General features: G+C 36.8%; 1 protein-coding gene across 3 annotated transcripts in view; it reads left to right on the top strand.

The window, feature by feature from the left end:
* Nucleotides 1-25453, top strand: part of ADCY8 (adenylate cyclase 8) — a 117585-nt gene that overhangs the window by 72166 nt on the left and 19966 nt on the right. For 2 of the 3 annotated variants that reach the window (XM_053992674.1, XM_053992665.1), the window contains 6 exons: nucleotides 3480-3750; nucleotides 9439-9636; nucleotides 15807-15907; nucleotides 19866-20067; nucleotides 22467-22556; nucleotides 23899-24071. In XM_053992674.1, the coding sequence (XP_053848649.1) occupies nucleotides 3480-3750; nucleotides 9439-9636; nucleotides 15807-15907; nucleotides 19866-20067; nucleotides 22467-22556; nucleotides 23899-24071 (1035 nt within the window). The remainder of the gene's footprint in view (nucleotides 1-3479; nucleotides 3751-9438; nucleotides 9637-15806; nucleotides 15908-19865; nucleotides 20068-22466; nucleotides 22557-23898; nucleotides 24072-25453) is intronic. The other variant, XM_053992682.1, reaches the window with a different exon arrangement.

Here is a 25453-nt window from a genome sequence, read left to right as displayed (position 1 = left end):
AGATATTTATCTTAATCTGTCTATATGTGAAAATGTATGGTTCTCCACTAAAAATAGCCTAGTTTCTTTCTATGTCTCAGTGGCTGATGTGGCTGATTCACCTGAAAGTTGAATGTTATTGCTGCTTGATTTGGCTTATGTATCCTGCTAGTTTGGAAGCTACAAATCCTAGATTTAAACAGTAGTGATTACAGGAATCTTCTGTTCACTTTCAGTTCCATCTGCCATTATTGGAAGATGTAGAAAAGATCACCTAGACAATTCCATTTTTAGCCATGTAATTTGGAAGCAATAGCAGCAGACATCTTTATGTGAAAAAAAATCTAAATGGTGCTGTCACCTTGAATGACAGAGATTTTAAGTCATCAAAACTGAGTCATGTGCTGTCCTCCCTACACACACATCAGGATCTGTCAAAGCTGTCATATTCTCAGGAAATTGGAAGGAAATTTGTTTCATATATTGCAAATGCAGACCCCTTCCACAGTTCTACATAGTAAAGCTTTATTCTAATATATATTCTTGGAATTAGCAGAAAATGAAATTCTGCATGCTTTAAGAACAACTTCTGTACTCTGCATATGTCACCCATGTATAAAATTTCAGAAAAAAATTTCATTGTCTGCTGCTTATCCCACGATAGCCCCAGATGACTAAGAGGATGCTTTGTTCACATGAGCAAATGGATCATCTAAGTTTCACCATTCACACCTGCAAAAAGCCGAGTCTATTGCTGCTAATGTGTGCAAGTCATGTGGCTATTAATGAATAACCCAGAAAATGCACAGATAAAATGATGCAGATAAAATGTCTGGCAGGTTTTCAGTCTGTCAGAGCAGAGTGATTTCCTGGATATCAGTGTGCCAGCAGAACAAAGCCTGTGTATGACAGCAATGAACCAAGTCCCTCAGAATAGTGATTTACATCAGAGTTTCCTAGCGTGCAGAGCAGATTTAATAGATCAGTTAAGTTCATTTCAGCTTCTCCTTACTTCTCCCTGCCACCAGCATCCAAGTCTCCCTACTTCTTGTAATGCTGAGGTCATTCCCATTCCTAGAGCAGCTTCACCAGGAAAGCTGCCCCGGGGTTATGAGCAGTCCTGCTCTCACAGTGTAAAACAAGAGCAAAGATGGACTGCAGCATTTTCCTGAGGGCTTAGTGGAGAGAGGCAGCTGATGGGAAACATCCTTTTACCTAGTCTGAGAGCAGGAAACAAGGGGCTCAGCTCTTCCCCTCAATGCCTGTCTGTCCCCCTGAGCCCCCATGAGCATGGGTGATGCAGGGAGAGATTGCACCTGACAGAAGGAGCATAAGCCAACAGACCAGCTGCCATGGGAGAAGGCAGTTAGGAGTACTGAGAAAAAAATGGTAATTTCCATTTTTCTGAGAATAAAAATGTGTCCACAACACCTGAGAAGAAAATCTTGTGATCTTGTAATCAGTGACATTCTTCTACCAGGATTCCATTTTCTAATAATTTTTACGTAGTATATCTAGTTATTACTCTCCAGTACTGAATTGCATAAATCCTAGGTAATAATTAATTTTTAATGATGTCTCAATGACAGGTATCATCTAACACTGCGGGCCTGATATGCTTTCAAGAGTAGGTCAGGCAATACTTTTTGACTTCAATACTCAGGTTCCCAATGTACTGTATTTGTAGAAAATGAAGAGGTATCTCTCCACATTTTAAGGTTTTTTTTTTTTAAAGCAAGCAGTAGAAAAGGTTAAGCCAGAAAATATTTATTATCTGCCCACTATTTATTAATGTTTGGCCCATTTAAGGATCTCACATTAATAGCGATCTCCATACTCTGGTAAAGCTGTTATCATATCCATCATAAAATCCATATTTCAGGGCTTTATTTCCTAAATTATATTAGTTGAATCTAAAGAGAGAGATAGTCACCTTGGCAACTAGTATATCACTTTCTCTTTCTTTTTTTTTCTTTAGTTTTATGTTAGTACTTTACTTAAATCAATTTAGTCTATTTGGATTTCTTAGAGCAAGGAAACTCATCATCTTTCTGAGAGGCCACATGCTTTGCTGTTTAAGTCCAGGCCAAAAGTTGCTTATATTTGAGAAACATTTTCACTGGGTTTTATCATGAATTTTACTGTTTTTCCACTACAAAATACTACTAAACTCTTTGATCAATATAACAACACGACTTTAGAAAGAGAAAGATATACAAAACCTGGGAAAAAGCAGGGAAGTTGAGACAGCTTAAAAATGGCTGGGATACAAATTTTTGATCTTTTAATTCGATATTGATATTTAATGCTCCACATGGACAGTTTGTGCCAAGTTGTAATACTCCAGGGCACTTCACACTGCAGAAATACAACCAGTACTTTATTTTCTAGCAATGTATACACATCATATATGCCCTTATAGTCTTTTATTTCATCAAAATATTTTGGAGTTCAGTTCTGTATTAGCATCCTTTGAGTTATAGAAGGAAATTCCCAAGGGGTGTGCTAGGACCATTTCCTTCACAGGAGGAAGCCAAATTGTGGTGCCTGAGAAAAGCAATGCAGCATGTGTCATCAAGAAAGGATCAAGAATTTCAGCTCACTCTGAATATTAGGAATCTGTATGCAAGTCTGTCTTTCAGAAAGTGACATACATCCAAAGTTTAAAAAATCAGCTGGTTTAAAGAGTCACTACAACTATTTTCTTTGGGCTAGGTAAATGCCTAATTAACAGCCATTACTGCATTCATGATTCTGCATTGTACAGTATAGTATAGCCAAGCATGCTGATGGGTTCTAGAGGTGTCTGCAATTTTCCTACATGCAGGAAATTGAAGATTCCTTAAAAATCCAAATTCCATCCAAATTCCTATCATACCATTGCAAAATTTGAGCTCTTTTGCATGTAATCTCTTAAATTCAACTTCACTTTGGCCAAAGTTTATTGAACTCGTTGCTCAGTCTTAATAGAAATTATTACTTGCCTTTCTAATTAGTTGCTTGCCTTTGCATAGTTCCCCTATTTCTCTAATTCACTTCAGGTGCAATCAGACTACTAATTTCAAATTTTTAAGGTACCTCAGGAAACTGAAGGAAATTAAAGACCTTCACATAAACTGCTCTAATACCTACCATTTTTTTTCTCTCTACATACTTCCTTGAAGTACAGTTTGTTTTCCCTCAGAATAGTGTTTTACTCGGGAAGGTCTCCCATTAAACTATTAACTATGAGCAAAGGTATCAGGTGTGAATGTCAAAGTGTTTTTTCCTGTGACAGGACTTTGTGCATTAATGACATTTTACTGATGTAAACATGTCTTGAGATTATTTGACCTCAAAAAAAAGCTCATGTTTTTAAATGCTACTTAATTTTCATTGTTTGCAATAGAAAACCTTGTATTTCTCCATGATGTTAAACAATATAGAGTTCAAAACCTCCTTCTAACCTATGTGTAGTAGAGCACAATCAGTATTTGCTACTACTTATTTCACTTATTCAGGAGGATTCACATCTCCAAAGCCACTCTGGACTGCCTGAATGGGGATTACAAAGTTGAAGAAGGGCACGGCAAAGAGCGCAATGAATTCCTGAGGAAACATAACATTGAGACTTATTTAATTAAACAGCCTGAGGAGAGTCTGTTGACTTTGCCTGAAGATATTGTGAAAGAGGCTGTCAGCTCCTCTGACAGGAGAAACAGTGGAGCTACGTTTACCGAGGGATCCTGGAGCCCTGAACTTCCATTTGATAACATAGTGGGAAAACAAAACGTAAGTCAAACTTCCTTTAATGTCATTGAGATGAATGCATGATTGAGTGCACTTCAACAATGGAGGCCTCAGAGGAGGCACTTCGTCTTTAACCTTTATTCTAACGTGTACTGTAACAGCAGAGGATTGAACAAATTGTTTCAAGGCAGAAAAAATCATGTATCTAAACTGGGAAAATGCCAGTGAAGCAGAGATTTTGGGTTCATTGTTTTTTTCTTTTTCCCAACTGAAATTAAATGCTGCATGGCTTAGTTTTAATTTAACCACTCCATGAAAAAGTAATTAAAAATAAATCTAATGTTACTAAACTAGTTGGACCATTCTAGTCAGGGTATGTATCTCATTGCATAGCTTCACTGTAGGGCTGAAGGGATGAGGGAAAGAGCATTTTCCCAGAGGAAAACACGTAAAGTAGTTTATTGATATATGAGGGAAGGGGGGAAAAAAGCCCCCTGTGAAATCAAATTCCTCATTTCTCACTTTTGTAACAATAAATATTAAAAACTCATACTCTAAGATACAATTAAAGTTCACTAGCAGATGAGTTAGACTCTAAGGACGTCTGTAGCTCAATAGAAATATGAGATGATAGCAACTTCTCCTGATCAGATTTTTTCCAAAAGCACTGTATGACTGATTGCCAGAAACCTGGGAACCAACAATTCTTGTATGGTAAAAAAAAATCATTTTGTGAAGTCTGGTTGTTTAGAGGAATTAAAGATGGAAAGGTTAAAATGCCCTCAGACTCCACTCTTCTCACTGCACTTGGAAGATTGATGAGTCTTTATGACGCAAGGTCAGCTGAAGTTTTCTTTCATTTTCTTTGAGGGATCTGTAGTGACATGATAAATCCTCTCTTCTGCTGCACATCCTTATTGCTACTTGTCTGAACTGTCTGTTGAACCTTAAGCATTGTTGTGTGGAGGTCTTGCTTGTGTCAACCATCTTCTGCTTCTTACAAATGTGCTCAGAAGTGATTAAATTTCACGATCAGTCAGTCAGCCCACAGGAGTGTCTTCATTTCTTCAAACTGAATTTGAGCATGGGACAGTTTGCTGTTATATAAAACACCTGTTTTATATATGTTCTGTACATCTATGTATCTGCATGTACACTGCCTTACAGTATTCTCTGTATTTTGTTGACCTGTCTCTATATTGTCATTTCATGAGGAATAGAAATATGGGTGCATGCTGCTGTGAATATCTTGTGATCTCTCTCTATTTCTTTCCCTTTAAGATATTCCAATTTATGTAGTCCAAAAAAATCTGTGCAGAGTAGGCTTTTGTGTTTTTGGTCATTTTCTCAGCTAAACCTGGCCTTGATGCTAACAAAGACAAAGAAAAAAAAAAAAAAAAGGATTAGTGGGTTTATCCAATTATTGATCAACTCCTAGTACTAGTAAAAAGGCCTTGAAAGTAATTGAAATAGGCATTGCTTAACAGTCTCTTTAAAACTTTTTTTTTCTTATGGTAATAAACAATCTACTTTTAGAACAGTTTCTCACAGTTTTTTTAAAAGAATTTGAAGTGGTGTTGGGAAAAGCTGTAATTTTATGTAACACAGTTTAACAATAAGCTTTTGGTGGAGACAAGATTTTAAAAATCTGCTGTTCTATGTATGATTCAATTGTTATGTAATTCTTAATTTACAGTTGAGACAATAGGCAGTAGTGTTCATAAATAATGTATTCTAGCTAAAAAATGCAGATGATAGATTTAAATTATACTAGGATGTAGTAGCATTTTCCAGAGGTGTGTCAGTCTTGGACAGAATAAGCATTTAATAACACTAATTAAGCAGCTTAAAGGTCACTGTCAGCAGCAGGCTTTGAGAATTGTAGAAGCAGCAACCCAGCAGTGAATCACTCTGTATGTTTGAATATTTGCCAATAGAATTTAAATTATTTCTTTACCCAACACAAATTACAACAAAATTTGAGCAATTGATCACATGTATCTTACTTTTAACTCTAGTTATGTTAGGAAGCATGTGAAAAGAAATCTCTGGAGTGTTCTTAAGCCAAACTCAAATTTATCCCAATCCACACTCATTGCCTCAAACTTGTGTTCTATGAGCAGCCTGAATCAGTGAATTGTAGATGTGTTCATGTGAGTAAGAAACAAATAACCAGTGTTTATATAGGCAGTCACAGATATAAGCAAAAACTACACCTACAGCCCAAGTATCACTATGTGCTCTTGCTCTGATCGTGAGGTAAACCAAGGTTGCAAGTTCTTGTCTGAAATTCAGACATTCCCAATATAAATGGAGGTTTCTGTGAAACAAGTGTCTGGGCTTCTTTCTTAAAGCAAAGAAAATTGGACAGAAGTTACTTTATTTCAAAAGAGTAAAGGCCTCTTCCTCTAGAATGAATTAATGGCTGTTTAAGTTGGATTTCTTCCACATACCTTACAAAAGGAGTAGCTGAAAGCATAACATGGTCACTGGATGTACTGGTGGAGGCACCTGATGGGCCTGTCAGGATGTGAATTAGGAAAAACAGCATATTAAAATGTCTGTCTTCTATAGGTGTAGTTTAGTAGTTGCACTGAAGCTTAACAGTGAGCACAGAAATGATACTAAAAGCTTGCCAAGATGACAGACAAGTCCAAACAAAAGGGTGGAAATCAGTTCAAAATCAAGGTACCCACGTGTTACAGGTACCCCATTGTTATTGTTGTTATTTCTGGGCTGAGATGCCCCAGCACTCCCCAGCTGTCCTTGCCACTGACCAGTGGTACATGGTGTCCCTGTGTCTTGTGCCACATCTCCTGCCTCCCGTCCCCAAAGCATCTCTGCTGACCACAGCTACATATGATTGGGTAACTGAAAGTATCTGGAGTGTGTATTGGAAGAAATAGGAGTATAGACACTGAGCATGTAGACACCAAACCTGTACATACCCTCATTTAGGTGTCTTCCTCTTGAGCTAAATCCTATCTGCAACCTGTGTTTTTTAGCATTTGACCTTTTATTTTCCTATGCCCTTCCAAAACCTGATGCTCGCAGTATGAAAAAAATAATTTGAAACCTTCCTAAGTTTTTCTAAATGTCACACATTAAACATTTCCCTTCTTGTTGAGAGCAAGATGCTTGGACTTTTTGCAGGAAAACTTCCAAGAAAGAAGTAAAATCTAATCTAAGCTACCTTTTAAAATCTCTATAAAATGTGTCTAAAGTTGCAGTTTTATTTGTTTGTTTTAATTCATCTTCTATCAGTTTCAGATGTAAGTTTGGTTAGGTTTTTTTTGGGTTTTTTTGGTTTTTTTTTAATAGAACTTTGTGTTTGTTCCTGAATGATGAATGGTTATTGTCAGCCTCAGAAAACTTCAAAAGTCCATTGTAGAATTCATGGCTGTGTCTTCCATGGAGCTGCTCACAAAAGTATAGGAGAGATAACAGGAAGAATCAATATTTCTTTGTGCTTGCATGAAGAAGTCTTAAGAGATGCAGAGCAAAGAGGGGGATAAGAGACAAAATGTTGTTAGGACTTATTCTTGAGACTATAATTTGCATGATTTTTTTTCATTTTTTTATTTCTAAATACAAAGAAGCAGTTTTCTTAAGTATGTGCATGTATATGACGGAGAGAAAATGATGAAACACAAATATGAATTTCCTTGTTATATTGCAAATATAAATGCAAATTCAGAGTCTATTTTTTCAAAATACTACGGGCACCATGGCCATAGTGGTGATATTATGTCATGTTCATCTACCAGGAGCTGTAAAACACTTCATGCATTCAGCAAGGAGACAAGCCTTCATATCAATCACAGATAAAAATAGAATTTTAACCAAAATATAGTCACTTACTAGGATGAACTGAGATTATTTGCATTGTATAAATAAAACAAAATGCTCATCAAAAACATTAGGGACATTCTCCACCCTCATTTCCAGTGCAGAAGCAGAAATACAAGGTAATTCTGAGGAATCAATTTACACACCACCATCTGATGTGATCTTACCCTTTAACAGGGACTTCAGACACACTCATGCCCACTCAGCCACCAAAAATTGATGTAAAAAATTCTTCCTAGATCAGTTTAATAAGAGATAGGAGTACTTAAACTAAAGTAGTGTCACAGTGTGTAATAATATAGCATTTATCCACTTGCCTTGATTGTTTCCTCCAAGGCCAGGATAAGAATTCAGACATATTTGAAACCTAAGCATGAGAAAAGTTTCTTTGATACTGTTTCTTTCTCCTAATGTTGATAATATTGATTTGCTTGACAGAAGAAGGGAGGTTTCGAGTAGAGTGCCATCTCAAACCTTCTCTACTGAAGTCCTTTTTTTACTAAACAAACAGGAAAACTGCTTTTCACTTTGAAACAGAGAGAAGATTTTCTGCCTGTATTTTGGGATCTTAAATTACTGTTAATAAAATGGAAAATGAAATACTATCTGTGACTAAGAGTCCATCGACTTGATTTAAGGATTGTAAGGAAAGTTGTCACCTGGGCTTTGGAAGTGGGTACCTGAGACCCTTCCTGTGTTTTAATGTGCTGCCCAAGATTCATTAGAATATGTTTGTTTACTATGGTTTGAATATCAACAAGGGAAACCTCCCTATAGTATTTGCCCAATGTAATCCTGTGATACAAAAGAATTGGCTTTCCAGGGGCATCTGGTGACAAAACATCCAAAGCTCCTGTTTCAACAATGCCCAGTAGGAGTTAGAGCTGAAGGTCTTTTTAGGAAGGACCTATGGAATAACTTTTCTCAGGCAGAATTTTATTTCCCACCCATAATAATGCTGAAATGTCTTATGCTATGATGTATGAAGTTTCACATCCTCTCCATTCATTAACATTTCTTAACCCTTGGGAATATTACAGTAGTAGAGTTTCTTTTCCCATTCAAGTGGGAAAGAGCTGCTTCATTGTGGTTTGTGTCATGAAATGGCACCATAAAATGGGAATGAATTATTCTCTTTATGAAAGCAAACTGTAACTCTTTGCTGAAGACGAAACACCCTTCATACTATATCTGGTAGAATTCCTTTGTGAAGCAAAAGTATTTTCATTTTCTTCTTTGATTAGTCATTGAAATACCAAAGGAATAATGCATTTGAAATGATATTTTAAATACTAATATGAATTACAGTTAAATTAAATCATATAGCCTAACTGTAATGTAGATTGGCTGAAATTTACCAGTAGTGAAGAAGAAAATATCTGAAAACCCATGCTGAAGTAATCAGAAATGTCACCTTCTTCACTCCTGACTAAGTGATCTGTTCCTTAACTACACACATCCAGTAACTTTGAGATAAGAAAAATGTCACTAGTCCTGTGTTGTGGGTTTTGTTTTATATGGCTTCCATTCTTATTTATTAAAACACACCATCAAGTCAAATATCCTGCTGTGATTTTGGTGTGTACTCCCCTCATGCATGCTTTAATAATTAAATATCAGATTTGGAAAGTGGAATATAGTCCTAATGCTCAGTGCAGCAACAAACCTCCTAGCCTGTAAAAAGGAAGGCATTAAAATGCTCCCCTTAATGTACTGTATGTGTCTAGTGGAACAGAGTTATTATTTTACACTTCTATAGGTTTCATTGAATGAATTGCATGGAATGCTGTAATGGTTTGCAATGCAACATGAACTAAAACATTGCATTTTTAACCCAAGGGGACCAGCAGGTTTATTCTGTTTGCATGTGCTTTCCCCTAGACTCTGGCTGCCCTAACAAGAAATTCAATAAATCTGCTTCCAAACCATCTTGCACAAGCTTTGCATGTCCAGTCTGGGCCTGAGGAAATTAACAAGCGAATAGAGCACACCATCGACTTACGGAGTGGCGATAAATTGAGAAGAGAGCATATCAAGCCTTTTTCACTGATGTTTAAAGACTCCAGCCTGGAGCATAAGGTAGCTGGGGCTTGGTAGCTGCATTATTCACAACTCAAATTGTAATAAATGTTCACTGAAGTAGAAAAGCTGTAGGCTCTGGCTTGTGTTGTTTTTTCTTGCTTTCTTTTTCTTTTTCATTTTGTTTCAATTTTCAGAAGGTGGGGCTGAGCTAGAGTTCATAATACACGGTGACATGATGCAGGTGCTATAATGCTGAAATGATTGCATTTCGTTGTTGGAAAATATGTACACTGAACGAACTCAGTTTCTGAAAACAGCAACCACTGGCTGGGTTGAACATGGTATTGAGTATAAGCAGTTTTCTGCCAGATGACAGGTTACTTTGGCACTAACAATAATTGAGCATATTAAAAAACTTAGATTTCTATCAAAAAAAAAATATATATATATTTATATAGATATGTTCCTTCCACTTAGTCACAGAATCCCTCTGATGTCCTTTATGCAGCTGCAATATTTATTTCAAGTCAAGAGTAATTTCTCAAGTCTCTGTTTTAAACATCCTTCTTAAAAAAACTGTTTCTAACAGCTAAACATGGTTCCTGTCTTTGCTGCTTCTCAACAGCAATATGATTTCATCAACTTCTCTTTCAGTCTACATCCAGATGTAAATTATAAGTTTTAAAAGATAAGGTAATGGGAGAACACTCCTTGAAAGGTGATGGCACAGAGTGAAGTTGCACAGATCTCAAATAATTTCATTGACTTTCTTTGATAATCTCATATGCTATGACAGTGCAGCAACAGCAGGTCTGCAATACTATGTGCACTTGACTGAAAGGAAATAAAAATAGCGAGGAATTGAAAGCATTGAGGCTCACTTCTCCACCATCACTCTAACTTCCACTGGAAAACAGACATTTTTACTTGATTTATGAGAGACTAGTCCTCAGCAAGACTGATTAGTGAGAGTTTTATCATGACAACTGGAAAAGAGAAATTCTGCTTGAAGTATACGTAAGCCCTTATTGCTCTAGTAATCTTGTAGAAGAAATAACAAATGTTTGCTAAAACAGAAATACAAAATTGCATTTCCTCATGAGGATATTTACACTGAGACACAAGGTAGAACCCCCAAAACCAAATTATCCACAAATAATTATCTGCTGAAAAGGAAGATATGAAGATACTTCTTTCAGTGCAGTTATTGTGCGAAGTTGACAGGGACCCAGAGCAAGTGAAATTCATGATCTCCTATATCAAATGAATTACTACATAAAGTCCCAGAAGTCATGAATAATCTTTAATCTTTTCAAGACACAAGAAAAAAAGATATGGTGAAAGAATCTGAATTTTTTTTTATTAAAGGAGGAAACAGCCTGATCACAAACAACTTGATGAATGAGAAAACTTGTTAGGGGCTCACCTCGCCTTACTGCGCTATTTAATCACATAAGGCCTGAGCATGGGCTGGTGTAAAAGGGAACTGCCCAGAATCAGATCCCATATGCAGAAAATAAACTTTCTTATTATTTTATGTTTCACAATTGTCAGCCACAAAGAAAAACTATAAGGGTAGTCTAGAATTCAATTTAAATGCAATTTAAGAAATTAAAAAAGATCCATGCCCTAATCCATCACATTACATAGGTCAGATTTAAAACATTAATAAAGTTTTTAATTGCATCTGAATGAAAAAAAGTCTATTTAAAAGTTAAAATTTCAGCAGGTTTGCTACATTTTCTTCCCAGTAAGATATTTTTCAGTGGAGAATTGGGCTGCAGTGTTTGGAGAATTATGCTTTCATTCAATATTTCCTCAGGTGTTAGTCCCAACTATTGCACAGGCAATAGAAATATAAAATCTGTTCAGCAAAGTTGACTGAATCTTCTTTCTGTTCCAAAAATTTATCTGGTTTCTCATATTAGGAAGGAGTAAAGTTTTAAGAAATATCACTACTGCTTTATTTGTTCTGGTACATCCCCCACCAACAGCTGGACAGCCTCTGGTTAGCATTCCCCTTGCTTCTGCTCAGGGTGCTGTGACATCATGAGTGTGCTCAGATAGTTATGGGAAATGTACCAGGATACAGAGGAGTTATGTGGATTAAGGGAAGATGAATCATGAATCATAGTGTCCTCTTTGTTGTAGATAGGAGCTATTATCTCATAGGACAGCATGGAAAATGATCCTTTCCTCCTGCATGCCTGTACACTAAGTACAGGTTTGTCCTTATCACCTTAGTGTTTAACCATAGGTTTCAGGAAGTCATGGAAAAAAGTAATATTTTAATTATTTTCCTGCAGAAAGTAGCTATTTCCTCCATGCCATGTTGTTACTACCACTTTCTCCCTTTTTCCAGTCCATTTAGGAAACACAGCAAATTCAGGTTTAAATAGCTGAGATCCTGGCCAAGAAGTGTTACCTTTACCTTGTGTTAATGTTCTGTACCTCAAAGGATAGAAAAGTGAGCAACCACATGAACAATAAACTATATTTCTTCCTAGTAACAGGACTACCTTGATGTGGGATCATAGGGTGACATGAATAGATCTGAAATGAAAGACTGGGCTTCTGTTTAAATAGTCTGCGTTGGTTTGAATTTTTTTTCACTATAAAGCAATTCCAGATATCAGGTTTTCACGAAACATGAAATTTATGTATTTCTTCCTTTAAGATTTCAAAAAGTTAAAAAAAAAAAACCCAAACAATTCTGGAATCAACATGCACAAAAGTACCATGGAGCTAGCACAGATCCTGGTTTATATTGGTTTAGATAACTGCTATGTCAGTGCAGTTAAACCACTGGAACATCTTCCCACTCCTCTCTTCTGTCATTGTTCTTTGTCCTTCTGTGGTGATAGGATAAATGTGTATTCCACAGCAAGCAGTAGCAGTTGCATTAGAGAATGGGTTAACTCTCTGAGGGATTATGTGTATTTCCATAGGAATTCTGCAATATTTCATTTTTCACAGGATTTGTGCAGGACCCTACCTGGTATATTTTATAGATTCTTTACAGAAATTGACTAGTCATTACTAACCTGCATTTCACTCGTTAATGCTTGATATGTCATTTAGAAACAATTCACGCTCAATTTTACTAGAGGTTTTTTCACAAATAACATGTAGGCAGGTGGAGCAACTCATCACAGGAAAGTACTTCTGATGGTAGCATGAAAATATACTAAAATTTCCAATTATATAGTAGTTCATAGGAAAATCTGATACTACTTCAGATTATTCCAATAATTAAAAGTTATCATCATTATGATCTCCCTAAATATCAGCAACTTTAAAATATACATACCATGTACTTTCATACAGGGTAAAGTAGAGGTACAGGACAGGGAATTTTACATGCTGGTAGGGATTTATTAAAGGAAGTTTCCAATGTAAATGTTTGTATAAAGATATTCAAAGTCTTCCTGCATATCTCTGCTTGGATTAGAAAACAGGCTGGGTTTAGACATGAAACATTTACGTATTTTCTGTGAGGTGGGCACACTGGAAATATCAAAAGAGCTTTGAATTTCAAAGTACATGTTTTCTTAGTTCAAATAGTAGACCTAAATATCTGAGTTCCTCTGTTTCAGCATTTCTGACTGGTAAGATAAATAGAAATTACATGAGTAGGAAAACAATTTTGCTCTTCCTGCTTGCTGTATCTCAACAGACACAGGCATCACCTCCTTCCTTCAACTCAGAAACTTCCAGTTGCAAGGAGGTCTACGAGAGACGCTGTCTCTGTGCCTGTTCAGCAACATTTCTATTGTTGGTCAGCAACTGGATCTCTGTCTACTCTTTGGTATTCTCAGGAGGTCCTTTCCTCTTCTGTCTTAGACTTCTTGAAACATATTCTTCCATTCCTCTCCTGTATTACAGAAACTTTTCCAACATTACTCTGATGAAGAACAAACCTGTGCTCCCTTTTCATCTCTAAGGTCCTCTCTGAGTCAAAGAGCAGCAGCGAGAATAAGATAAAAAACCTTCCTCCCCAGTGCACAAACCTTTTCTTTAGGGGAACATGTTAAGCCTGTCATATTACTGGTGCTCCCCTTTCAAAGAGGCTTTGGAAGAGAAAGGTGAGGAACAAGCAGCTTTAGTCAACAGAATAATCTTGGCCTTTCTTAGTTTCAGCCAGCAGGCTGGGCAAGAACATAAAGAGTTCCCTCCCAGCAGCGCAGGTAAATGGCCCAAGCCCCATGGGAGCCTTCACTGGGCCATGAACAAGTCACACCAGCACGGGTGGCTCTGTGGGGTGCTGCAGGGAAGATTTTCACTGCAGACAAAGTCACATCGCAATTCTTCCTACCAATCTACACCGCTCTGGTTGGCTACATGCCTCCCCATGATTTTTGAAGGGCCTTGAGGCTTAGTGAATCCTTCAATTACTTCTCCAAGTCATTAAGGGGTAGACTGCTATAGAGCTGCTACATTTATCATTTATGTCAGTGCTGCCTAGGGATGCCAACAATTCCTCATCACAATGTTGCTACTGATTAGAACGCAGCATCCATCCTTTTGACATAATGCTCAACACAGCAGGCCATTCTATGTTTGTGTTTCATTCATCTAGTTTGCCTTAATTTCCCTATGGAACAGTTGGGATTTCATGTTATATTTTAAGGAAAATACCTTTCTTTTTCCCTATTTAAAAAAAGCCCATGTCCATTATTTATGCAGACTGATGCAGTTCTGCTTCCTTGCACATGAAGTCAGTGTCAGTGCATCTGGGGTTCCAGCAGCAAAATGAAGTGGAATTACCTGTGGCCAATATCAAAACTCATGCCAAAGTGATACTGCCAACAGCAGACGCAAGGTATAATCACAGGAGAGGAGGAGTCAAAATGAGGAACACCAGCAAATGAACCCCCTCTCTTACTCATGGCAAATAAGAGCAGGGAAGTGAAACCTTTTTTCCATCTGGCAGCTTGAGACTGTTTTGATCAGATGTTTATGCTGAGACAATGTCTCAACCAAAGGTCCATGTAGGGAAAATACTCCCAGTCTAGTTAGGATCTCCCTTCAAGAGCAAATTACCTATGAAATCCAGTTCAAAGCTGCAAAGCTGGAGTCTCTCAGTGTATGTTCTTGACACATTTTTTTTTAATATTATAACGATTTCTATCATTTATAACAACAGTTTTCCCTATTTCCAAATTTCTGGAGAGGGATTCTGGTATCTGATATTGCTTTGACTATTTTAAACTTTTTTTCTGCCCCTTTGAAACAGCAAAGGCTTAAACACAATGAAGTTATTGTTTAGAGGAAGAAAAATGACTGGGGCAAGCCTTCGCAGGATTTCTTGTAAACAAAGAAACTTTGGTGGCATCCATAAAGATATAGAGAATTACAAAACATATTCCTATGGACTAATCTTCATCTGCTGTAAACAGCTGCAGTTTAATTGAATTAGCAATGATACACAACAGCTGAGGATGTGGTTATTATTTCCACTTTAACTGATCCACTGTGGTCTATCGATGTGTCTGTTACTCCATTTCTTGGTAATTTCCATTAAAAAAGGAACCTGATAGTATTCTCAGTTGTTTGATATGCTGGAGAAAAATATTTTTTCAATAAATCTTTATAATAATGCACCTCAAATAGTCTTTTACATTTGGAGAATGCCCATATCACCAAGTTTCCACACAAACTCTGACTTTGTTAGGATACAGAGTGTCAGCATCCCAGCATCCCAAATAGTCACAGAATGTTCTAATTGCATAATTTTCTTAAAAAAGAAAATTAGAAAAAATAGCAGACCAGCCTCAATTTGGCCATCATGGAGACATCTCTGTGCCATCAGGCACACAGTGTCACAGATGACTCCAGTGCTTGTCTTCATGTGAGGAAATTTGTGGTTTCTCTGGTTATTAAGTATTTTATAAGCAATTAAATGTTTAGTATTCTATACAGCAGCACAAGCTCCTAGTGTCTACCTCAGGATTTTTAAAGCAAATAATTTTGAACAAAGCAGAACTCTTTTGTATTTCAAATTACAGATTTTTGCTGTCTTGGTTAAAATATTTTACCAGATTATTAACAATTTATTTGATGGGTTTTATTTTCAAACAAAAGTCAGGTTTATTGATTTATTGGTGCACTGTGCTAATTTTCCCCATGTCTCCTATATGCATCAGGCTTAATGAAACTACTTCATGTATTAACAGCTAATTTATTTTCTGTGTGTGTGTGTTTTTGTTGTTTTTTTTTTATTCTAGTATTCTCAAATGCGGGATGAAGTATTCAAATCAAACTTGGTGTGTGCATTTATTGTTCTGGTATTTATCACCGCTATCCAAAGCTTGCTCCCTTCTTCCAGGTAAATACAGAAATATATCTCTAGATATCTGAAGGCGGCCTTAGGGACGCAGTGGAATAACATTTTTAGGATTGATGTGCAATGAACCAATAAAATCTGCTTGTTACCCAGAAGTGTTTGGAAATACTTGTTCACATTTTTTGCAATACTAACTCCTTTTTTACCACAATATCTACAGCTACATGTTTTCAAGCGAGACAGAAGCATGTACTGATGTTATATTGTTATGTTTTCAAGTAGAACTACCACCAAGTTAAATGGAAATTTAAGTTACAAAAATTTGCCACAGTATGTCCTGGTGAAACATGATCCAGAGCAATAGCTGTGCCTCTTTGCTAAGTGAATGATAATCACCTTGGGTATCAGTGACTCTCTTGGTTTTGTTTAATAAATGCTTTGTAAGAGAATTGTACTGCTTGCTTTGCTGCTGACAATGTGATTTGCCCAGCTGGGAAAAGCGATCTCAGGCCATTAATAAGCACGAGGGCGATCTGGTAGATCTGTTTTCACTTTGCTCTCCTTTGAGGCTGTCCAAGCAATATATTCCTATCAAAATGAAAATCTAACATAGATGAGACCTCGGTGTCCACATTTCACAGACTCAACCATATCATTTGGCATTTTTGTCTACAATTTAATAATGAGATCACAAGAGTATGTGCAAGGACTGAGGTCAGTTTTCTAGAACAGGACTGCCACTGTAACAACCCTCTGGTCCCATTTGGTCTTTGACAGAGCAAGTGTTAAAAGAGAATGCTCAGAATAAGATATTTCTTAGGTAGTTTCTAGCACTCAGATGAACCTTGACTTATGGTTGACAGTAGAGTACAAGAAATAAGATATTTATTGTGTTACAGTAGTGCAGCAAGATTTCTTGGATCATTTCTGGAAGACTTGAGTTACCAGGTTGATGTCTGAGAACACCAAAGTGGTGTTAGGTGCAGGCAGACAACTACATTCTGTAGCAGTTGTGTCTCATATGTTTTATAATTCTCAGCTGAGAAAGTACCCAGAGTAGTATGTGACCTTCTGTTGTTCCTTATGTGCTATATTGCCCCTAGTAAGTTTGTTTGCTTTTTAGAAGTTCTTCTCCCAGTACACATTTAAAGTTCTTCACTTCTGGTAGATGTTTTTGTTTGCTTGTGTGTTTTTTTTGTTATATTTTTTCCTCAGTATGTGCAAGAAGATTTATGGATCTTATTAACAGAACCTGTTTTCCAAAAAGATTTCTGCTGCTATATCAATCACTGCCATACCAGATTAAAAAAAAAAAAAAAAAAAAAAAAAAAAAAGGACATTTTTTTTTCTACCTGCACAGATTCATCTCTGTTAACTCCTGTGAGGGTGTTTAGTCCATTGGAGTGAGGGGGAAGGAGTCACAAAAACACATTGCCTGCAGCTATCTCACCTCCTAGTTTCTCATCTTGCCAGTAGTCTTGTGTTTTTCCCTGAGGACCTTTTTGTCACTGAATGTTAAAGAGGTTGCAAATACAAGTAGGTCAAAATTAAGATTAGATAAATTCCTACAAGAAAAGATCAGTAGAGGTTTTTTTAAAAAATATGACCTTGTCTTCAAGAATGCCCTGAAAGGCTGATTGCTAGAACCTTGGAAGATATTTAGGGAAAGGATATTTACCACTACCCCTTTTGTGAGAGCAGCTTTGGAGACACATGGGTGTTTTATGGCCATTCCTATGTTCTGTCAGGAGCTGAAGATCACTGTCAAGGCTTAAGGAGACAAATTCTGGTCTTGTTTTTTTTAATGTTCTCATACTCTGCTTCAAAAAAATGTGTTTCAGTTTTTTAAAAAGCATGCCCGTCAACAGATGAGAAACCCTAAAATAACAGGATAGGGGTTTTGAGTGAGAAGGTTTCAATATGCTTAAACATATTGGATGAGAAAATAATCTGGAAGTTCAAATTTTCTAAGTTCCAGTTCTAAAAGCAGTTCAAGGTGTGAGCAATTGAACAAACTATCACAAAGTTAGACAGGATTTAGATTCAGAGAATACTTGAAATAACTGCATATTCATTTGTTACACCTCTGGTAAATATCAGAGAAGTAAAATACTAGGGTGGAAAACCATGGAAATAGTTTCCATGAAACCACTAACTATTATTCAGTCCTCATGGTAACTTACCCACTTCCTAAAGACACATATAAGAGTTTTGCAGTGTTTCAGATTTCTGTTGAACAAGGATGAAATTTTGCATTTACTTAAGTAGACGTGTGAATATTTTTTGAGCTGAGTTTTTTGGTTTCTGAAAATTTGGTGGAAATATTATTTAAATTGTCATAGAACATATATTACTAAGGTTCTTTGGGGAGTTTCCCAGAGAGTTTACCTTAGTCTGTGTGTTAAAGAAGGGAATCATATCTCAAATCGAATAGGTATGGAAGTTTCAGAATTTTATCTCAGTTTATATCTGTCTCCCTAAGAATAAATGTTTGATCCATTCATGCATTTTTCCCTGACAGGGCAGATGCACATGAATTTAAAAATCTTTACAATAGTTTTCATTCTCTGAAATATGGAGTTGGGGAAATTACTGTGAGATAAACTAATGTCATATTTTTTACCATAACTGTCCTTTATGAAACCATTATATTACATTGCCAACTTTGCAGTGATTCATCTTCTCCATCTGAGAGGCCTGGGAGTGTCATCAATTTCCTGCAATGAACTATTTATATGCTCACGTGGACAGTAGGTCTTACTAGACTAGACTGCTGAGATACTCTTACTTCTGCCCATTTTTCACTGGGGTATTCTTGTGAAGGAAAAGAAAGCAGATTTCAAATTATTATTAATTTAAACACTTGCATCTTCTCTTTTACGTAAGTTTTCCTTTTGGGTCAAATCAGTTGATTTGGGACTGTACATCAGAAAGAGGGAAGGCAAAAGCTCTTTTCAAACGTCACTTGATCTTGGCAGTAAAAGAAACCCTGAAAAGAAAATCAATTGGTCTTGAACCTCTTCTTGAATGAAAGGGTGATCCAAGCCCAGTGTCCCAGTTCTGGGAGAAGTTTATGGACAGAAAATTATTAAAGTTTTTTGTTTGGATTCCTCTAACCTTGTCTATGAATTTTATTGTACTTGATCATATCAGCGTACTCTCATCAAAATCTTAGCACAGATACTTGTTAATCTCAGAGGTCATACTATGCAACCTTCAGTTTAATTTTTAAATCAAACAGGCTTAGGCAAGACACAAGCACACCAATCTCCAACTGAACAGAAGAAGAGGAAAAAAAAATTGTTTCCTATAAATTTATTGTGAACAAATACAAGGTCTCAGTTTCTCAGGGACATAAGCAGGTTATTATGCAATTTTGGGTTTATATCCCAGACTTGGGTGTGTAGATGCTCCCTTTATAGTATCTTAATTCAATAACATGGGTCTTACATGTAGAGTTTGGCAGTCCAAAATAAGTGCTAATGTTTAGTGTCCTCAGGCTGGACCTCTTGAGGCTTGATCCTAATCTTTCTGAAGGCCTGAATTTGCTTTCATTCAGAGCTGGATCAGGCTAGGTTAGTAGAACTGGTAGGCTGCACCAGCATATATAGACTGTCTATATATATCTGAGGTATAGTTAGAAACTATCAGTTCCAAATCGGATCGCAGACACTTGGCTTTGCAAAGCAAGAAGGCTGTTGCAGAATACTGCTGCACTGTGGGAAACTGAAGGAAGTAATCTTGCATCACCCTCTGTCAGTGTCCATAACCTGGGATCAAAGTACAGCCACTAGAGAGTGAGTTGATCTGAATCTCGAGGTGACTTCTATCTGCATATACCTATGCAGTGAGAGGAATTGTATCCAAAATACAATAAGGCTGATAAGGGTGATAAGCCTTCCTGACTCTCTTGACTAGTTCTACATGGACATGTTGTCCAGCTTTTCCCTTGACCGATTGTGTTGAGATTTAATGCCAGATTCTCTTTTTTTTTCCCCAGAGTGATACCAATGGTCATTCAGTTTTCTATCCTGATTATGCTGCACTCCGCTCTCGTGCTGATAACTACGGCAGAGGATTACAAATGTTTACCCTTAATGCTCCGGAAAACTTGCTGCTGGATTAATGAGACCTACTTGGCAAGGAATGTCATTATCTTTGCATCCATTCTGATTAATTTCCTTGGAGCCATCATCAATATTGTAAGCTTATAGGGAACCAAGGAATATTATACAGTAAAAGATGATTTATGAATTATTAAGCTTGCTACAGGACTTGCTAACTACATCCATAAGCTGTCTGTGATTTAGATAATATAAAAAAGGCAAAGCATCACAGCTTCAGGAAATTCAGTCCATTGCTTGGTCTGTGTATTTCTGAAATATCTAATTATTTCTCTCTCATTAGTATCATCTATTTTTAAAACATTTTGTCAAGTTTCTGTCCAACATATCCACACTTTGAGGACCATTTGTAATTTTCTGACATCTGAAATACTTTTTTAGAGACTGTCAATCCAAAAAATGCTTATGGATATTAAATTCTTCCTCTCATAAATTCTCAGCTCATCTTACAATTCTACTATTATTTAGATTACTAAGAAAAATAAAACAATTGCTAAAATAATAATTTTAAAAATTCCAATAGAGCCCTGATTATACTGATGTATTCAGCAGCATGAGAGAGCTTTGCATAATTTAGGCAGATTATAATGTCAGACAACCTGACAGGTGCTGAAGTCTGAGCCAAGAATGTGGTAAATATCTCACAGAGAGATTAAAAGTATTACTGATAGGAGAGTAAGTCAGTGAAAGAAAAATGCATTTCTATCATTACTGAAAAAATATAAATACAGTAAATGTCAGGAAGTTCAATTGAGCTGAAAACTTCCTGAAGAAAAGGACAGTGGTGCATTACAATATAAATTACTAAGCAGTGTTTTAGAATTTGGAAGTTTTAAAATCATGTATAACAAATACCTTTCAGGAAAGATTTTGGTACAATTGGTCTTGATCTTAAAAAAGATTTCTAACACACTATCTATGCCCAGTTTGTTACTTCCCCTGATTTCTTGTACATTATTTTTTAAGATTTGTCCTCCACAATTTTCTGGGTTGGCTAATCCAAAGACAATCAAAAGAAAATTACATTTTACTGTCACACCAGTGGATTTCCATAAAGCAGGAGACAGTCATATGTATTTTCATATATTTATCTGGATAATGACTTGAGTCACTGAGTCCTGATCTCTATAGGAAATGACAATATTAATATACTCCCATTATTTTATATGTCAAAATTCTTCCATAATAATAGTTTATTCAGGAGGGACCTGCATGCATTTGAGAACAGGTAATGCATCTCAGCCTTGCAGCTTTGCGTGTTCACTGAGTTCAAATGCAGCCAACTGGAGGCATCTAAGACTCAGATGCTTTCTGAGCCATAAAGCTTTGGTTTCACCAGGGGTGCAAATGAGTCTTGTGAGTCTTAAGTGTATTCTTATTGCTATAAAATTAAGTTTCTGATCCTGAAAATCTCTTAAAAAAAAAAACACCTATACTTGTGACATTTTGCCCTGCAGAGAGGTGTTCTATACCTCATAAATTTTCAGAAGGTACCATTAATTGTCTGGTGTCACGGAAGAGTGCACAGCCAGTCAGGTAATACTCCTGCACTGCAGAGATGGCTAATGGCTAAAAGAACAAACAAAAGAGTCCCAAGTTCAAAATTAATTGGAATTTAATGATAAGAAATTGGGTCTCATTAAATGAATTCTTTAACTATTGGGTAAAAAGACCTCTAATTAGATTGTGCACACCAGGTTGATGACATGACCTATTACAGTCATCCAGAGTAAATAAATATATATGACAGGAGACTCCATCTGCTTTAAGTGTCAAAACATGAAGCAATTAATGATTTTTTCTTCATGTTAAGACCATAATGTATTCCAACTCCACAATGCCTTGTATCTAAAGCTCTTGGTTGGAAATACCATTAAAATCAATGCAGGTCATAACAACAAAAAGCAGTATAACATTATCATAACCATAATTTCATGAGTGAATTTTTATTCGCTTCCATTCTAAGCATCACAGTTGCTGTTCTGGGACCACATCATGTTTTGGTACAACCAGGTCTGTGTGATATCGTGAAAATGAAGGCTGGATGTCCCATATCCAAAAGGATAACACTATCCATAGCAGATTAAAACAGCTTGCAGAAAGGGCACACATTTAATCTGATTTTGTGCTCCCAATTAAATAATTTTCTCTATAGCTTATAGCAAAGTCTAAGCACTTTGAGAGGTCATTTTTAAGAGTCCAGCATGAGTCCTCTGGAAGTCCCAGAGGAGCTCATCTTTCCACTCTGAAAAGAGAGCATAGGGAGACTATTCAAATGCTGAATATCTGCAGCACAAATAGCTCCCCCTTTTCCATTTCATCTCCACAGTAGGTCTTCTTACTGTCCATTTATTCAGCCCTTGGTGCCAGGTGGAGAGCTGCAGGTCAGCCAGTCCCAGCCCTGAACCCAGACAGCCAGACAAGCAGTTAGTCGCCAGTGCACAATGTAGCCCTGATTTTGTTTTATTTCTTCACAGCTGTGGTGTGATTTTGACAAACCAATAGCCCTGAAGAACCAGACCTTCAATTCCTCTGCCTCTTTTACGGACATCTGTTCCTGTCCTGAGGTATTTCTGAGGGTACTTTTGAATCTGAGGTGTGGATCCACAAAGGTTATATGGCAACCACTACCTTGTGGTGGAGTCAGGGGCTCAACACTGTGAAGAAGGGAACATTTCCGTATGTTGATAGAAAAAGCAGAGGCTGGTTACAGAAGAAATTAACCTTAAAATCTAATGGGGAATTACAAATAAAATTTAACCTTTGAACATTATACAGAACCTTTATGCTAGGAACACACCTAGCAATGATTCAATGAACCTAGTGCAATAAAACACACTACCTAATTTACATGAATGTAATGGAGAGCAAAACTTCCTACATGACAAAGACAGTAGTTAGACTGCTATGGTTATTTTAAGATTGGTTTTGGAGAAAAAAATAATAAAGAAACCCTCTCTAAGATGAGCAAGCAGGCAACAAAATCAATGTGTTGGTCATGTGTATATAAGAGAAGTATGTTGCTTTGAAAGTCATATGGCAGTGTCATGATACTGCCAGCAGTATGCTCTCAACAGCAGGGATGCAGAGTTTCCTACAGAGAAACTGTACTAAAGAAAAGCTGTACCCAGAAAAATGAATACGATCGCTCCTAAAGCTGTGTGATTGGAGTTAATTTAAACTACATTTGGACTGTGGGTGTTGATGTTGCTATTTTAAGTCTGAACAGCTCATGACCATGATTGTCTCTCTCTATCCAGTATCAGCTGCCTGGATTGCATTTGGCAGATGACTAATCATTGAGAAAAATGAGACAATGAAAAGATTAGAAAATAAGATATGAATAAAACTTCCAGGCATCACATTTTAAGAGAGTAATGTAACCAAGCTAGACCTACAATATTAAAAATTAAAAAAAAAAAAAAAAAAAGTGAAAAAGAAGTCCAAATCTGTGGCTTTATCCTCTCTCTTCAGTAGCATGGGAAGAATTAAAGTAGAAATATGATTCTCCCATCCTGAGTCTTTTGTGGATCTTGTGGAAATTTAGACTCCAAAGGAATATAAATTGTTTTCTCCCAGTAGACTTTACAGTAGCAAACTACTGCATGCAGCATCTCTCCCTTTACTCTTTTAATTATAGAAGATGCTGTTTCCCTTGTAATGCAATGAAAATGCTATAAATGCACAGAAAACTATCTCCGCTGATATGGAGGTACCATGAAAAATAGAGAATTTGTAATTTCACTTCTATTTTAGCAAAACACTTATTTTCAAAGTGCCCTGGGCCCTTAAAGGACTTAGCTGAGCACTGAAATCCAAAATAATCTTTCCATACTTCTGGTTACTTGAGTGTTTACATAGATGCTTATCTCTGATCACCAAAATTAACCAGCGCTGTTTTCTGTTCAGTATTTTGTCTTCACTGGTGTGCTGGCCATGGTGACTTGTGCAGTCTTTCTTCGTCTCAACTCTGTCCTGAAGCTGGCAGTACTTCTCATCATGATTGCGATCTACTCTCTGCTGACTGAAACCATTTATGCTTCCCTTTTTTTGCAATATGACAACTTTAACCACAATGGAGAGTAAGTGTTCACAGCCTCCTTCAGCAACTGCTTTTTTTTAAGGTGATGGTTCAAGTCCTGCCAGAGTATGAGTGTATTGGATAGCACCATAGTTAAATATGGAGTGATGGTTGCAACAGGCAGTGACTAATTCAAAATGATTCATAATCTGTTTCTTTCTCAAGCCTTTTTATTAAAATGTTCATTTCATGAGGGCATTTAAATATTGATCAGGACTTGTATTTTATGTCTCCTATAGTCTATCAATGTCGACTAAAAATATGCATTGCAATGCACATACCTTGGTCATTTCTATTCTTGAAAACTCCAGAGGTATCAGTTGAAAATTTCCCCTCAGTTTAAGAAAACAGGAGTGAACAATTGATTTTTTATAATAAAATTCAAACAAATAATGTGCAGTTGTGAAATACATAAGGAACACAGGCATAATTTGTAGAAGACTACTTGAAGGACATCCTCCTCCTCCTCCTCCTCCTCCTTCTCCTCCCAAGTTTCTTTTTCCAGGAAGAAGAACTGGAGAGAGCAGAAGAACCACAATGATTTACAGAGTCAGAGATGCAATTAGTGTTGCAATAACTGAATCTAGAGCAGCAGTAATTTAAATCATTCAGAAAAACATTTCTTTAGTCTTTGGTACTTGACCAGGGTAGTATTGCAGTTGTTTCTGCTGGTAAGTGCAGATAAAGATGCTCAGAGTGAGAGAAAAGCAGGGATTTGCAGGACAATTAATTCTCACAACAGCCACATCCTTTACACATAGCGAGGCTCTGCATGCATATCTTTCCTTACTTGCTTCCTGCAGTACCAAGGTACCAGAGACTTGGGGTGTAATTCCTTTTTCTAATGTTAATTATCATCCTACAGACATATCATATATCCAGAACAGACCCCAGCAAATCTGACAAACAGCAGTAAGCAAAACTTTAGCTAAGTAACTAGAAGTAGAAATCATGATAATTGTCACTAACCAGGCATGGCAAAGAACCTCCTTTGTGTGAAAAACTTGAAGAATTCAGAGTAGCCTCTATTCCCTGTCAATAAAACTCTCTAGTGACTGTTATCACAGAAGAGTGAGAAAGAGGCAGGAATATTCCCTGGAGTAGCCAACAGCCCAAGACATAGGGAAATCAGCTGAGATGCTCCACTCTCACAAAAAGGATATGAACTTAAGCTCTGATATTAGGGAGAATGAAGATTCAGGGCACAAGATTGTGTTCCCTGAAAATTATTTGATTTTTTAGCTATATAAATAATTTAAATAAAAGGGTTTGCAGCTCCTTACAAAACTCATCCAGCTATGGCGGTTATAGCTACAACACCACAATATGCAATAACAGGTGAGTTTATAACTAAGACCTTTAAGAGCTCCTGCCTTTAGCCAG

The sequence above is a fragment of the Vidua macroura genome, chromosome 1 (genome assembly GCF_024509145.1).
Source record: "Vidua macroura isolate BioBank_ID:100142 chromosome 1, ASM2450914v1, whole genome shotgun sequence".
Taxonomy (NCBI): domain Eukaryota; kingdom Metazoa; phylum Chordata; class Aves; order Passeriformes; family Viduidae; genus Vidua; species Vidua macroura.
The sequence above is the reverse complement of the archived record's forward strand: the minus strand, read 5'-3'. Positions and strand labels throughout refer to the sequence as shown.